The sequence below is a fragment of the Meles meles genome, chromosome 19 (assembly GCF_922984935.1).
Source record: "Meles meles chromosome 19, mMelMel3.1 paternal haplotype, whole genome shotgun sequence".
NCBI classification, from domain to species: Eukaryota; Metazoa; Chordata; class Mammalia; order Carnivora; family Mustelidae; genus Meles; species Meles meles.
This window is the reverse complement of record NC_060084.1, coordinates 12,193,414-12,210,787: the sequence shown is the minus strand read 5'-3', so window position 1 is coordinate 12,210,787 and position 17,374 is coordinate 12,193,414. Positions and strand designations below refer to the sequence as shown.

Genomic DNA, 17,374 nt, shown 5'->3' with positions numbered 1-17,374 from the left:
CACTTGCAACGCTCTCTCTAAAATAAATAAATAAATAAATAAAAATAAACCCACATGGCACCAAGAAAGAGAGGAAGAAGGGAAACTGTTGTTCATTAACTTAGGGCTTGGAGCTTAATGACAAAGGACAGGACACAAGATACTGGCCCTCAGCAAGTATTATAAAATTAGAACTGAGATCAATATGTAACACTGAGACTGCTTTCATATTTTAAATCAAAGAGACTTTTACACAGAAAACTGACACAAGAAAGAATCTCCCCTTCTACACATAAAGAAAAACCTGATTATTCACCAACAACATTCACCTTCCTAGAGAAAATGGGAAGGAACATTACCTTCTTAATGTGACAAATCAAAGGCTGGCACATGAATCTGACCTGACTTGCCCAGACAACTTCGATGGAGATTGCTAGCTGTCTGCTACAGTTGTGTGCTACCCTTTCCCAATGCCAAACTGTCCCTGGGAGTGCTTACCCAGTCACATGTAGCTAGGTGCTGCCCGAGAAGAGTTCTCACCAGGGGAACGTGAGCAAGACAGTCAGTCGCCTCAGGGCCAGGGCTTTCAAGAGAACGCAATTAAAAAGGTGAATTTTATGGTATGTGAATTATACTGAAGGAAGAAAGAGAGGGAGGGAAATAAGGATAATAAACACATACACACATCATACATGCAGGCAGGCAGGGGTTCTGACTTTCCAGTGCGAAAGGAGAAGACTCTGAAGCCCGGAGAAGCAAAAGCACAAGACGGGAGGAACCAGATCTCTGGATCACCAGAGGCTCTCACAACCTCTCTTGTGTTAAGACACTGATGTTTTGGGGTTTACTATGGAGAGTTAGTTTTGCCCCAAATAATACATGAACTGAAAGGAAATCTTTATCTTCTAAGTTAGGGAAAGGCTCAGCTCAACCCAGTTATGGAGAAGCTGACCCCTTGACACATAATGAAATTATACCTGTGGCATTGTTATGCTAAAGCAGTTTTGTCAACAAAGGGCAATAAAGATCTTTTGTTACCTTTATTTTTTTAATGTCAAATAGATAACACATAACTGTCTCAAAAAAATTTTTAATAAAAAATATAAAGAATATAGTGGAAAATTTGCCACCCATTTTTATCCCCCATTATTAGCCTAGTTTCTTGTCTCCTTCCAGAGCATTCTAATGCAAATATAAGCAAATAATTTAATAATTTAATAAGAGATCTTGGAGAGCTTTCCACACCTTACGTAAACACCTCCTTTCCACAGCAATACAATAGCTCATTGTATGAATACACATAATACATTTAATCACTCCCTTATTGAAAGGTTTTGGGTTATTTCCAATTATTTGCTATTACCAAAAAAAAAAAAAAAAGCCTCAATAAAATACTTCCTACACATTGATCATAGTGTCATATATAAAGTTTCAGAAGTAGGGCTGCTGGGTCAAAAGATATATATATTTACAATTTTAATAAATCATGATCACCTTTTCTAACAAATTCTCCCCATTCAATCCTATTTGATAGGTCAGAAGTTAAAATTCAAGCGATGGCGATTTCTACTACTACATATGAAGGATTAGTTATTATAAGAACTGCCCCCATAGTAATGAACAACTAGACAAAATGTATTAAAAATTTTTCAGTAACTGGACAACAGGCAGCATAGGCTTATGATCCCTAAGAGAAGGGAAACAAGGTGAACCTAGGACTACCCCAACTTACTCCCTGGAGGAGGCTTCTAGACCGCAGCACAGGATGGGGGAGCCCAAACAGAATCTAGTATTCTCCCTGAGTAGAGGAGAGAAACCAAAGTTCAGTGGATTCAAGGCGGCTAGAACTTGCAAGATAGAGTACTGGAAAAAAGAGCTACACAAAGAACCCAGGATATCTGCAGAGGGATCTCCCTGAGTGTTGTCTTATCCTATGGGTGTGTGGTGGCAAATGAAACACAAAAGCAAATTGAACAAATAATTCCGATGCTCACACAAGGCAGGGAGCAGTTTATTCTCACCAGCCTGAAAGGAAAGACCTCATATAACTCGGGACATTGGGTAGAATCCCAGAAGAGTCACTTCTTAGTAGCAGAATTAAATTAGGCACAGACTACAGGCTGCTCTGGACTTACCCTAACAAAACTTAAAAGCCAGCCTCAAAAGGCTCAAACTGATCTGCATACAACCTCTGTGCCAGACAAAATCCAACATTCTTTAAAGGAATTCAACAAAATTTAGCACTCAAAGATGTAAAATGGATGGTGGCCAATATCCAATAAAAAATTGCCACACATGTAGAGGCGCCTGAGTGGCTCAGTTGGTTAAGCACCAGACTCTTGGTTTTGGCAGGGGTTATGATCTAGGGGGTCATGAGCTTGAGGCCCACTCAGTGGGGACTCTGCTTCTCTTCCTCTCTCTACTCATGCGAGCACACATTTTCTTTAAGATAAATAAATCTTAAAAAAAAAATTACTACACATGCAAAGAAATAGGAATGTGACCACAAGAAGAAAAATTAATCATTAGAAAAAGACCAAGAAACTGATGACTGATGGAATTAGCAGATGAGAACCTTAAAATAGTGATTATAAATACACTCAAGACTGTAAAGAAAAGGAGGGAAAAAGTCTATGAAGAAAGCAACACCTGGCTGGCTCTGACTCTTGATCTCAACACTGTGTGTAGAAATTACTTACAAATAAACTCTTTTGGGAAAAAAAAAAAAACTGTAGAGGAAAACATGAACTTAGTAATATAAAAGGCCCAAATCAAACTTCTACAGATGAAAAAAAAACCAAAAACAAAAAACACTAGATGGCTTTAATAGCAGACTGAAAGTCACAGAAGAAAGGATCAATGAACCTAAAGACACAGCAATAGTAATTATCCACAGTGAAACTGAGTGGAGAAAGAAAACAACTGTCAGTGGGGAGGAGAGGGTGAAGAACATCTCTTCAAGACTTGAGACAATAGCAAGCGATTTAACCTATGTAAAACTAGAGCCCAGGAAGAGTAGGGACAGAAAAACTATTTGAAGAAACAACAGGCACATAGTATATGTTCAAATATTTGTTGACAGATTTAAATAAAAATATGAAAGGTTATAAAAAACAAAATAAAAATATGTATACGTATATAAATGTAAAAGTTATCAGAAAAGCAATGTGGTAACACAGAAAGAGGATTTATATTTTAAAAGATTTGGATTGGAGTCTAAGCTCTTTTCCTTTTTTTTTTTTTTTTTAAGATTTTATTTACTTATCTGACAGACTGAGACCACAAGTAGGCAGAGAAGCAGGCAGAGAGAGGGGGAACCACGCTCCCTGCGGAGCAGAGACCCTGATGCAGTCTCCATCCCAGGACCCTGAGATCATGACCTGAGCGGAAGGCAGAGGCTTAACCCACTGAGCCACCCAGGTGCCCTAAGCTCTTTTTCTTAATTTTCTAATTCCTTTTTTGATATGTAAAATTTGTAAAATCTGTAAAATTTCTACTCTATCTATTGTATACTTTATCAAGAGATACAAATAACATAAAAAAGGGTTCCATAAATCACATATTGGATAGCAACTTACTTAACTCAGATTAATTAAATATCTAGGGAGAAGACTGTTAGGCCAATACTCATTTTTAAAAAAACAAGTATTAAAAAAAAAAAAAACCAGGTTTTTTTGGGTAAGGTCCTTTCTGATATTTGCACCTGGTTCCACATTTCCACTACTGTAAGAGTTAAGGAAGTTTTTTGGAACACATTATTTTTATATGAAACAAAACTTTCAAGTCACCTTTTTTATGCCAAACAATCTTATTAATTAACCCATACAGTAAGTGCTCAGTAAATATTTTACAAATGATGAGCAAAAGTATAAGATAATCTAGACTGATTCTCTTCTTTTGGTCCTGGGGGCAGATAAACCCAATGAAAAGCTCAGGGGAAAAAAAATTTAGGAAGACTCCCAAGGTGAACTCTCCACTAAAATGACAAGTTCATGCTATCTCCTCACTCTTAACTGTAGATTTCAAGATGATACAAAAAAGTAAACAATGGAATTGCAGCAAATGCAGATATCATTTACTCAAAATCTTAACTATTAGGTTGAACCACATGAAATTGCTGGTTTTATAAGTCAAATATGACCAAATACTGGTCACTCTTACAGTTCAACCTAATAAAAACAATGTAGCCAGAAAACCATGCCTAAAGAAGAGTTGGAGTGGCAGAGGGCCACTGGGTTATGCAAAGGGTAAGATACTGAACAACATGCAGGTGCAGAAAATTCCTGAATCACTAAATATAAAATCTTTACCAACAAATACTATTTACATTAAAAAAAAAAAAACTCTGTAAAAAAAAAAACTCTGTAAATTCACAAGCTGTAAGGTGGTGCTCTCTGGAATCCTATAACACTACACCACATATGGGGAGGGCAGGGGACATGGGACAGCAGGATGTTGTAGGAAATGGCAGGAGCTGGAGGAGGAGGCAGAGATCATGGCACTAAAGAACGTAAATCTGTCTCCAGAAGAAGGGAACCACACCAATCTCTTCTGATTTCTGTTTTCACTGTTCTGATTTCTCCTATTTTAGACACATTTGCAAGGTGGAAATCAATATACAATCGTATTTCTTGAAACTTCTTATAATAATAAGGCAACAACAACCAGCCACACCAAAAACTTTACCTATACACATGGCAAACAGGGAGGTCCTAATAAATCTAATCAGTTTTAACAGTCTGAGACTGTGGAATTTTAACTGTTTCAAAACTATTCAAAATTAACTCTGCTGCCTAATTGCCTCAGAAAGAATGCTTGCATACTGAGAATATTTTGCACTATCCTTAACGTATGATTAATTTATGTATTGATTTTTTAATATAGATTGTTTCATGGGCCAGCGAACGTTCCAACCTTAGCAATATCAAAGTCCTGACATATTCCTTTCTCTATGAAAAGGTGCCAATCTTTAGGAAAATCCCAGTGATTTTTATATTTATCTGGTTTTATAAAAGGCAAAAAGAATCAATGCCTTCTTTTTCTCAGCTAATAAAAAGCTATGTTCTTAGTCATTCCATTCTACAGAGGGAGGATCTGCGTTAAGTAATGCTGTCTTCAGAATACAAGAACTAATTCTTTTGCTCTTCTATTTAAGAACGGGACCTTCCTTTGTCTGATAGGCAGTATATTCCAAATTTAGGCATCATTTAGGCCAAGAGACCTAAAGAACATTTGGCAGAACTGAATTCCTTTACCCAGAGAATTCACTCCTTTGCACTCCATAATCTCAAACTGCATACATTTTCAATATTCAGTAAAGACTATAAATGTTCTCGCGGCGCCTGGCTGGCTCAGTCAGAAGAGCATCTGACTACTGACGTCAGGGACTGAGTTCAAGCCCCACACTGGGTGTAAAGATTACTTAGAGAATAAATAAATAAAATCCTGAAAGAAAACTTAAAAAAAAAAAAAAAAGACCATAGATGTACTTTTTTTTTTTAATTAACATTTAAGGACTATAAATGTTCTTGACCTTACTCTTCAAGTAAGTTCAAGTGAAGTTTTCATTAAGGAGCCTACCTAGGAAGTATTAGATAAAAGGTGTGGCATGTTACATTCACTTCACGTTTCTCTTAACACAGTGAACACAAAATCTTATCTTGAATCATTTCCTCTGAAACAACAAAGAGAAACGGAAGGGAAAGACCGTTTATGGGCAAATGCAATTTGATGCATGGTCTACATATTTAAAAAATTTTTATTCTCACCATAACCCTGTAGGAGTGGGTTTCTTAACTGTTTTATAGAAAATTATCTGTTTTATAGACAATTGAAGGTTGAAGGGATTAATTTGTCCAAGGTCACATAAGTAATAAATGATTTGGGATTTGAACCCAAGACTGTGATTCTAATTTTTACTGCTTAGTTAAATAGGTGTGCTCAGTAGATGGTACTAATTAACAGAAGGCAGATATGCTCAGGATTAAAACCCTCCATTACATCCCCTTCTCCCTCCTTGAAGCTTCTGTCCACTTCAATTGCTTATCACATTACACAGCTGATTTGGACAGTGCAGGAACTTGGGAATTCTGTTAACTTGCAGGCTCTTTCTAGTTTAAACTTAAGTTACAAAAGAAATCTTCCTAGATATCTTCTATATCTTTCTTTAAACATTATTTTTTTTTCCTTCTTTGTTGTTGTTACTTTGCATTTGAATTGATTTATAGCTTGTACACACATTCTCCCGGTTAATTTTCCCCCCACATAATTTCAATTCACTGTTTATCTTACTTATCATTCTAAATATATATCATATCACATTTGTTATTTTTAAGGAACATAGAAACAACTTAAGAGTTTGTTCTATTTTACAAGTGTACAGATCCAGGAATTCAAGTTAGCACTCACTTTCACTATGACTCCTCCCCCTACAAAGAGTGACACATTATTCACGTCTTCATTAGAAGGTACTATAAATACTATGCATTCAATCTCACATAATTTTCTAATTTCAGTAAAGTTGTTACAGCTAAATGAAAGTAGATGTCTGGTTCTCTTAATTCATTGTTTTTAGATTCCAGTCCACACTTCTTGTTCCTCCACACTCTATTTTAATGCAGATACAAGAGTTAGCACTGGCACAGTTCTGAGGGCCATCACTTGAGATTCCTTCGTAAGTTTCCAATTTCTATAACTCAACCAAATAAAGATGAACCACTTACTGACTTCCAGTTTTATGAGTACTGCTCTTCTCAAGTTGAAGGAGCACCCCTTACAACTCATAAATTAGGCATGGGGATGGTGCCAGATTAGAGGCATTTTAAGGTAGCTAAATTAAGAATTTCATGATACGGGGCCACCTAGCTAGCTCAGTCAGTAGAGCATGCAACTCTTTATCTCAGGGTGGTAGATTCAAGCCCCATATTGAGTGCAGGGATTACTGGAAAAAAAAAAAAAAAGAATCTCACAATATTAACAATCAACTCTTTAAGAAGAATGAAAAGTACCGACAAGGTTTTTTCTGATAGTCCCAACCACTTCCTCTATCATGTGCCCTAGCATTTAATTTTTCCTTCTTTTACCGTACTTAGTATTTTATAACTTATATTCTTTTTTTTTAAGATTTTATTTATTACTTGACAAAGAGAACACACACACAAGCAGGGGGAGCAGGAGAGGGATAGGTAGGCTCCCCACTAGGTAGGAAATCCAACTCAGGGTTCGATCCCAGGACCCTGAGACCAGGACCCAAGCCGAAGGCAGCCCCTTAACCGACTGAGCCACTCAGGCACCCCTATAGTAATAATTTTTAGTAAAGATAACTTTTTCTTCTTCCAGATCAGTGCTGTCCATTAGAAATCAAATGGGGGCGCCTGCGTGGCTCAGTCGTTAAGCATCTGCCTTCCGCTCAGGTCATGATCCCAGGGTCCTGGGATCAAGTCCTACATCAGGTTCCCTGCTCTGCAGGAAGCCTGCTTCTCCCTCTCCCTCTCCCACTCCCCCTCCCCTTGCTTGTGTTCCCCCTCTCACTGTCTTTCTCTCTGTGTCAAATATATAAATAAAATCTTAAAAAAAAAAAAGAAATCAAATGTAAACCACATCTATTATTTGTTTTCTAATAGTCATATTAAAAAATAAGTAAAATTGATTTTAAAAATTTAACCCAATATATCCAAAATATTGTCATTTAAACGTGTAAACAATACAAAAAATTAATGTGGTATCTTACATTTGTTTTTTTGTACTAAGCCTTTAAAATCAAGTGTGTCTTTTACACTTACAGCACAACCCCAACCCCATTCACACTTCATGCTTCAAATGCTCAAAAGCTACACTGAGCTGGTGACTATCATCACACTGGGCTGTACCACAGGGATGGAAGAGGAATGAGCTATTTCGTAGCTGGACAGACTGGCTTTCAAATCTTAATTCCACCACTTACTGGTCCTAAGGCAGTCTCCTCATTAAATAATAATAATAATGATACATCTCTGATAGGATTAAATGAAATAGAATGCCTAGAAAACATCTGGTCCCTTAGCACGGGGCACAAAGAGAGCCTTCAATAAATGCTAACTACTATCATGCATTTATATCCTCTAACACTAAGCACCGTGTCTTACATATGGTAGGTATCCAATAAATGCTTGCTGAAGGAAGAAAAATTAATTTGCATGACATCCTATAACGCATTTAATTGCTTATTTTTCAAATATATAAGTATCTTATATAAACAGGTGAAGGTGTTTTGTTTTCTTTTGGATTGTTACTGACTAAATTGGTTTTGGACACATTAGGAGAAGTGTACAGAAGAGAAATGTACCATTTCATCTTTTGGATTGTTCAAGTATTTTCATTTTCTTCCAAAGAACAATGAATTATTAAGCAACTATACACTATTAAGCACTCTATTAAGAGACTTCTTAGAGAAGTATTTCTCATCAATGACAGCAGAATTTTACAGGTAACTCCCAATTATCTGCAAGGATATTTTTGTTTCAGGTTGGAATAAAAACATCCCATTTCTGGGCTTTATTTTTTCTTTTTAAGATTTTATTTATTTGACAGAGAATGAGAGAGATCACAAGCAGGCAGAGAGGCAGGCAGAGAGAGAGGGGGAAGCAGGCTCCCTGCTGAGCAGAGAGCCCAATGCGGGACTTGATCCCAGGACCCTAGAGATCATGACCTGAGCTGAAGGCAGCGGCTTAACCCATTGAGCCACCCAGGTGCCCCCATTTCTGGGCTTTAGTTGGAGAATGAGCCAGTGGTACATCTAAGACCCTTTACAATCTAGACTCTGAAAATATTCTCGAACTCTATTTTAGTCAGTACAACCCCCTAAATTTCTTAAAGTATCTCCCCTTTTCACCTGTGCTTTTAATTTTTCATTCTCTTTTATATAACTGTATTCTTACATATCACAGAATCACAAAATATGAGAGCTAGAAGGATCTTTAAGAGATAATCCAGTCCTGGTATTTTCCAAAGCAGGTACCACAGAAGGTAAGAAAGATAATTTCAGATGGTGTTAGTATTATATACTTTAATGGCCATATATTTTGTTTAATGTATATTAGAAAAATATAAGTAGCACAACAAACTCAAGAATGCATGTATATCTTCACTTATGACATGGTTCAACAGTCAAAAATTAAGGGAGAAAAAAACTTTTTTTTAAAGATTTTATTTATTTGACAGAGAGAGAGGGATCACAAGTAGGCAGAGAGGCAGGCAGAGAGAGAGGGAGAAGCAGGCTCCCAGCTGAGCAGAGAGCCCAATGCAGGGCTCCATCGCAGGACCCTGAGATCATGACCTGAGCCAAAGGCAGAGGCTTAACCCACTGAGCCCCAAGGGAGAAAAAACTTTTAAGCTAAGAGTAGCAGAGCTGAATTCTATTCAAGTCTAAATCCTAATTTTGTCCTCTTTTCATTGCCCTAAACAATTTACTGTCTGTATGGCACCAACAGATTAACACTCTCATGTCAAAACTGTTTCTTGATGGGGCGCCTGGGTGGCTCAGTGGGTTAAAGCCTCTGCCTTCAGCTCAGGTCATGATCCCAGGGTCCTGGGATCGAGCCCCGCATCGGGCTCTCTGCTCCGCGGAGAGCCTGCTTCCTCCTCTCTCTCTGCCTGCCTCTCTGCCTAGTTGTGATTTCTCTCTGTCAAATAAATAAAATATTAAAAAAAAAAACAAAAAAACAAAACTGTTTCTTGATCACAATCTCATTTATCAAACCAAGTGTAAGCAATGATGTTCTTAAAGCACTAGTGTTCCTTCATAATAAGGGATCAATAATGCCTTGATTTTGTGGTTAGATTGCTTCCAACCACTGAGAGTTAGCATTGGAGGAAATTCCACATGGGCTCAAACAAAACAATCATAATATATCCTAAAGCCAAACAATGTCTGGATTAATTGCCTTTTGCATTATTCACATCACTATTTCCTCCCATGAATGAATAAGGAATCAGGAGATGCTGTACCTATAAATCCTAAAAACTATACAAAATATACATAGAATATAGGAAAGCTATACAGGTTAAATAAGAGGAATCTTACTGGGTGCCTGGGTGGTGCAGTGGGGTAAGCATCCAACTCTTGGTTTCAACTCAATCAGCTCTTGAGATCAAGCCCCATGCCCGGGCTCTGTATTCAGAGCAAAGTTGGCTTAAGACTCTCCCTTGGGGCGCCTGGGTGGCTCAGGGGGTTAAGCCTCTGCCTTGGGTCAGGTCATGATCTCAGGTCCCCACATCTGGCTCTCTGCTCAGCAGGGAGCCTGCTTCCCCCTCTCTCTCTGACTGCCTCTCTGCCTACTTGTGATCTCTGTCAAATAAATAAATAAATAAATAAATAAATAAAATCTTTAAAAAAAAAAAAAAAAGACTCCCCCTTTGCTCCTTCCTCCTGCCCACTCACACACATGCTCTCTCTCCCTCTAATAAATAAATCTTTAAAAAAATAACAGAGATCTTAGAAATTATACTAATACCTAAATCTCTCATTAAATACGTGAGGAAACCAGAACTCAAAGTAGTGAAAAGACCTGCCCACAGTCATATGGTTAGCTAATGGCAGTGCCAGCTCTAGTCCTAGTTCACTCTTTGTCCTGTTCCATGGATTCAACACAAACAGCAGGGAAATATATATAAATTCTTCCATCATGTACTAGTACAAATCCTGCCTCAGGTAAGATGGGAGTTGAAAATCTTTTCATTAAGCAGAAATTCTGCTCATGATGGGCTCAAACTAGAAATTAAATTAGTTTTGTCTAATAATGCTGGTCTATCTACCTGAGAAATCTATAATATTCAAGTGCATAGGAGTTGTAGCTACCCAATTGTTCTCAGTAGTAAAGAAAAGAGGATTCTAATTACAGGCAACTCTTCTCATTTTTTGTGTCCCTTTCTGAACCCCTGGCATTCTCAATAGTCACATACCAATTTCCCTAGCTGAAACCATCCATGGTAGATTGCAAAGTGTCTGACTTTGAAATCAAAGAGAACTTACTGAATACCAGGTCTACAACTTAGGACATAACATCAGACAAATTACTTCATCTCACTGAGCCGGTTTCTCAACTAAGATAACAGGACATTCACCTCACAGGACTATCAGAAATATTAAATGAGGGACACCTGGGTGGCTCAGTGGGTTAAACCTCTGCCTTTGGCTCAGGTCATGATCTCAGGGTCCTGGGGATCGAGCCCCACATCGGGCTTTCTGCTCAGCAGGGAGCCTGGTTCCCCCTGCCTGCCTCTCTGCCTACTTGTTATCTCTGTCTGTCAAATAAATAAATAAAATCTTTTGAAAAAAAAAAAAAAGATAATATAGAGAGTGCAAAACATGATCTTAGGATACTGTTAAATTAAAGGTTAAGAAGAGAGCAGAAGCACCTGGCTAGCTCAGTTGACAAAGTGTGAGACTCTTGATCTTGGGGTTGTAAGCTCCAGCCCTCACATTGGGTATAGAAATTGCTGAAAAATAAAAATCTTCAAAAATATTTTTTTTTTTAAAGAATAGAGTAATTAAAATGTTCATCTGCGAATTTGAAAGTGGGTTTATAGGGCACCTGGGTGGCTCAGTTGTTGGGCATCTGCCTTCAGCTCAGGTCATGATCCCAGAGTCCTGGGATGGAGCCCCACATCAGGCTACCTGCTCAGTGGAAAGCTTGCTTCTCTCTCTCCCACTCCCCCTGCTTGTGTTCCCTCTCTTGCTGTCTCTCTCCGTCAAATAAAGGAATAAAATCTTAAAAAAAAAAAAAAAGAAAAGAAAGAAACTGGGTTTATAGTTTGTAATGTTTAAATGTTAATTCCTGTTTGATACATAAAATAGTACATCTTAAATATCTCTACTGTTTTATTTTTTTAAGTCCTTATCAAAGATACACATCGAAGTAGTTAGAAAGTGAAATGGAAAAAAAAAAGAAAGAAAGCAAGCAAGTGAAATGACATGTGTCTGGGACTTTCTTTAAAATATGCCAGTCGGGGGGCGCCTGGGTGGCTCAGTGTGTTAAAGCCTCTGCCTTTGGCTCAGGCCATGATCCCAGAGTCCTGGGATCGAGCCCCACATCGGGTTCTCTGCTCAGCAGGGAGCCTGCTTCCTCCACTCTCTCTGCCTGCCTCTCTGCCTACTTGAAATCTCTGTCTGTCAAATAAATAAATAAAATCTTTAAAAAAAAATAAAAAATAAAAAATAAAATAAAATATGCCAGTCGGGGTGCCTGGGTGGCTCAGTGGGTTAAGCCTCTGCCTTTGGCTCAGGTCATGGTCTCAGGGTCCTGGGATCGAGCCCCACATTGGGCTCTCTGCTCAGTGGGGAGCCTGCTTCCTCCTCTCTCTCTGCCTGCCTCTCTGCCTACTGTGATCTGTCAAATAAATAAATGAAATCTTAAAAAAAAATAAAATAAAATATGCCAGTCTCCCAAATCCTATGCCAAATGAACAAAAAAACATAGAGACAGTTGAAGCTGGGTGATACATACAGAGAGAATCACCATACTATTCGACTTCTGTGCATACTTGAAATTTTCCATATTAGAAAGTTTTTTGTTTTAAAACCTAACAAGAACAGGGGCACCTGGCTGGCTCAGTTATTAAGCATCTGCCTTTGGCTCAGGTCATGATTCTGGGGTCCCAGATCAAGCCTCCGCAGGTGGCTCCCTGCTCAATAGGGAGCCTGCTTCTCCCTCTCTTCCCCACTCTTGCTCTCTCTCGCTGTTTCCCTCTCAAATAAATAAAATCTAAAGTAAATATGTTAAAAAAATAAAATCTAACAAAAACAGATTTTTTTAAAAGCCCTAAGAAAAACTGCATATCATTAATAAACTCCTCCCAAGAAACCAATGTCTCCATCCGAACTTCTAAACACATGATAATACCAGTCATTTCGGTCAAAAATATTTAAGTATTTTAAAATTACTCTCAACATAAAGCATGTTTTATCTTGGGGTGCCTGGGTGGCTCAGTCATTAAGGGTCTACCTTCAGCTCAGGTCATGATCTCAGGGTCCTGGGATTGAGCCATGCATCAGGCTCCCTGCTTGGTGGGAAGCCTGCTTCTCTCTCTCCCACTCCTCCTGCTTGTGTTCCCTCTCTTGCTGTCTCTCTCTCTGTCAATAAATAAGTAAATCTTAAAAAAAAAAAGAAAAAGAAAAAGGCATGTCTTATCTCTTAATATATTAACTACTAACTGCATAGCAGTACCTTCTCTTTCTTTGGTATTATTATTCCTCCACCCGCTAATACAGCCCAGGGTATATTTTTCCTTTTTCCCCTTTATGGATTCTATTTATTTATTTTTAAAGATTTTATTTATTTATTTGACAGTGAGAGAGCATGACCAGGGGGAGCAGCTGGCAGAGGGAGAAGCAGGCTCCCTGGTGAGCAGGGAGCCCTAGGAAGGGCTCCATCCCAGGATCCTGCGATCATGACCTGAGCCACTTAACCGACTGAGCCACTCAGGCGCCCAGACCTTTATACATTCTTGTTATATTTTTTTATGACTAGCACTACTACTAGTTCTGTATGTGTATACATGTATGTCACCTAACATACATGTACACATGAATATACACAACACATGTAACACACACATGTAACCAGGTCTACTAGCCCATCATTACTACTATTACATCTACTATTTAACAGTGGACCCACTGGGTATACTTGACCTTTTAAAAAGCATGACTCATCTGAAAGGGTTAAAAAAAAAAAAAATCCCTCTCATGACACACAACCTTCAAAACAGCACCCAAAGTGACTGAGGGAAAAGCTATGAACTGTCGTCCATATTCAGGTTTACTGTAGTTACAGATAACTGAAATTATCAGCTGTAATTATTTAAAGGTACCCTTAAATACCTTCAAATAAAGTTTGTAAGTGAACTACTACATAACTTTGAGCACTACAGTAGAGACAATCTTAAAATACTTCAGCTCAAGACTTAATCTAACACGGGGAGCCTGGGTGGCTCAGTTGCCTGAGCATCTGCCTTAGGCCCAGATTGTGATCCTGGGGTCCTGGGATCGAGCCCACATGGGGCTCTCTGCTCTGCGAGGAGCCTGCTTCTCTCTCTCCCATTGTCTGCTGCTCACTCTTCTCGTGCTCTCTCTCTCTCTGTCAAATAAACAAAATCTTTAAAACAAAACAAAAAAACAAACCTTTAAAAAAAAAAAGACTTAACCTAACACTATATACCCCATGTTGTTTCAAAATAAAAATGTTTACTACCATTTAAACACTCACATGCTTTGCCTCCCCATGATTCTAATAGCAAGTACACAGAGACCAGTTTTCTCCAAATTAGTATCCAAAGGGATAAAGGAAACAAAAAAACAAAGAAAACCAAAGGGATATAGAAGTAGATCATATCAAATTCCCTATCAAACAGTACTACTTACCAAAAAGCAAATGCAAAACATGTTCCATAATTTCACTTTAAATGTGCCTAGGCAGTTTCTTTCTTTAATTCAGGTATGTTCTTTCAAACACGAAAATCAGATTTAACTAATTCTCAAACTAAGTGAATTTAAATGTTCTTTTGCTGTCTTTAAAGAAAAAAAAAAAAGTTTAAAAACAGCTCCATCTCCAGAAGTTTGGTAGGCTCAGTCCCTACAGCATGCAACTCTTGATCTCAGGGTTGCGAGTTCAAGCCCCCATTGGGTATGGAGCCCACTTACAAATTTTAAAAAAAAGAAAGAAAAGAAAATAGTTCCACCTCCCGAAGAATATAGATAGTCGTTCACGGTACTCTTTTTTCAACTTTTATGTACATAAAATTAGAGAAAAATTAAACTGTAAATTTGGAAAGCCCTGGTCCCCAAAATACCCCCACCTCCAATTTACATAACACGTTTTCCTCCTGTGGAGTATAAAACTGACTTCATTAGTATATTTATCCTCAATCTGTTGGCAATATTTACTGAGTCTCAGTACTGAATTAGGTACTCTGAAAAGTTACAAAGGAAATATAGGACCTAGTAACTATGCTCAAAGAATTTAAACACCCATCTCCATAAAGGAGAAAAAATGTAGTTACTGAAACAGTATCCTTGCTGAGAATCTTACAATCAAATGTGGAGCAGGGACTCCATTTTCAAGCCAGTTTCCTTGCACTAAGTAATCTAAGACAGTACCCACAAAATTAAACAGACTCCAAAAGTGATCAAATCTGTTATTTATGGATTACATATGCTGCTACACACTTCTACTACATGACAAAGGAAGCCTGCTTCTGTAAGTGGAGGTTTCCAAATGTTCCTAAGCACACAAAGAGAGACATGCACTCCGAGCATGGGCCACTTTTTGCCACTTTGCCTAACAACATCCTACTTCTGCCACAAACCACTAACAAAGTGTTTGATCACCAATATTAGGGTCTTACTCTGAGGGAACAACATAGAAAATTCCAAAAAGCCTGACAGTTAAGAATCTCAGCTGTATCTACTAGAGAAGTAGCTGAAGAAGAAAGAGTAACAATGAATCACCCTAGTCTTCAAATTGTAGATGAGAAGTCATCTGCGGTCCCACATTTCTGTTGCCTCAGGAAATTTCCTTTCTGTCTTCAGATTATGTATGTCTCTTCCCCTTGTGAATTTCTCTGTATAGAATACTAGAGCAGGTATCACAGTGGAGGGGAGGGCGAGTGGAGTGGGGGAAATATTGCCAAGACTAGCAATTTTCTACAAACCAGTGATCTTCCCATGGTCATGAACATCTCAGGCAATTCTGATGATACAATTTTCCAAACAAAACTGTATCAAGCAGCAGCTTCATTCTATTTGTTAACCTTTAGGTCTAATTCTATACACCTAACCTTAAACAAACAAACAAAAAAACCCCACAACCCTACCAGAGTTGCTCCCAAACTTCGAGAATTGTCAAATAAGTCCGCAGCATTAAATCTAGACAATACACGTCAGTTAACTGACTCACAGTATAGAATATCAAATCTAGATTTCATTAAAAGGTACTACTAAAATCATATTCAGACGTCAGAAAGGCAAGAGCCCACAACCCAATCACAAATACTTATAGGTATTACAGCTTCGACTGCTGTCCCAACTTTTCAAGCTTTAGGACTCTAATTTACTTGGGGTAATAGCTTGAGATTCACTACGAACTGATCAAAATAAATGAAGGGAGGGAAAGGACATATATCAGTTTCAACACCGTATTTGATCAAAGGAATTTGCTAAATTACAGAAGAATGGGGTAGAGACAGTGAATTCGGTATTGACTACAATACACATCAGAACAGAACCTGAGTTACCTAAACAAACGTTATCTACTGCCAATAAACAGATCATTTCTTAACAGCTTAAGTACGCCAACCATTTTTTCATGTTTAAAAGGGCTGCTACGAACTGTCCAAGTCGAAACAAATAGCCAAATTCTAAGCAGGTCTTCGGCGAGGAACCACTGTGCTTAGAGCATCACACAAAAGACCGGAGCAAACATAAACACGCTCTGGGCCTTCGCAGACAGCGGTCAGGAGCCAGGGTCTGAATCCCAGACCCCCGCACCAGCGAGGGAAGGAGGGGTGGGGGGTGGGGTCCTCTTCTCGGAATGCGCTTGGGGAGCTAGTTAGAGACGGGGAGGGAAGGAGCGAGCGCAGCACAGAGGAAGAGAGAGAAGCAGCGGACCGGCGTCAGCGGCTTCCAAGGCCGGCAACACCCTCGGGCCCGCACCAGGCCTGGCCCTCCCGGCCCCGTCCCGCCTCCTCACCTCTCTCACGTCCTGCAGGCACTCGAGCACCGCCAGGTTGTTGCTCCAGGTGTGCTTGGGGCACACACGGGTCACGTCCTCCCTGCACGACTCTTCCTCTGCCAGCTTCCAGCCCCCGCCAGCCCCGCCGGGCCCCGCTCCGCCCCGCCGGGCCGGAGGCCCACCCGCCGCGAAAGGCGGCTGCGGCGGCTGAGGCGGTTGCTGCGGCTGCTGCTGCTGGTGCTGGAGCTGAGATGACTGAGGCAGCTGGAGCAGCGGCTGACCCGCCGGCCCGCCGCCTCCAGTCTGCCCTACAAAGGACGGAAAGTTGGCCCCGGGGCCCTGGCCCTGGTTGTGGCCGCCCTGGCCCAGGACTTTCTGGGCCCCGGCCGCCGCGAGCAGCAGCAGCTGCAGCGCCGCCGACAAGCGGAACATCCTCCGTACACGTCCACAAGCCGCCATCTTGGGTCCGCGGCGAGCTCGACGCACCCGCCGGCGCCGCGTATTTAAATGAGGGGGCGGGGCCCGATGGGGCCGGCCCGAGCCCCTCCCCGGCCCGCGCAGACCAGCGAGCCCGGAGCGGAGCCCTGGAGGAGGCTGCGCCTGAAGCGGCCCACGCCCTGGGTCCCGGAGGCTCTTTGCCGGGGGAATTGCTGGAGCTCCTTAAAAAGCCTGGGCTGGACGGCTTTGCC

The 17,374-nt window shown here is 39.9% G+C and overlaps 1 protein-coding gene across 1 annotated transcript in view; it reads right to left on the bottom strand.

The window, feature by feature from the left end:
* GLG1 (golgi glycoprotein 1) overlaps nucleotides 1-17,171 on the bottom strand; it is a 163,569-nt gene extending 146,398 nt beyond the window's left edge. Inside the window, exon 1 of the mRNA XM_045987752.1 lies at nucleotides 16,704-17,171. Coding sequence (XP_045843708.1) covers nucleotides 16,704-17,144 — 441 coding nt within the window. The 5' untranslated portion in view covers nucleotides 17,145-17,171. The remainder of the gene's footprint in view (nucleotides 1-16,703) is intronic.
* Nucleotides 17,172-17,374: the final 203 nt, after the last annotated feature.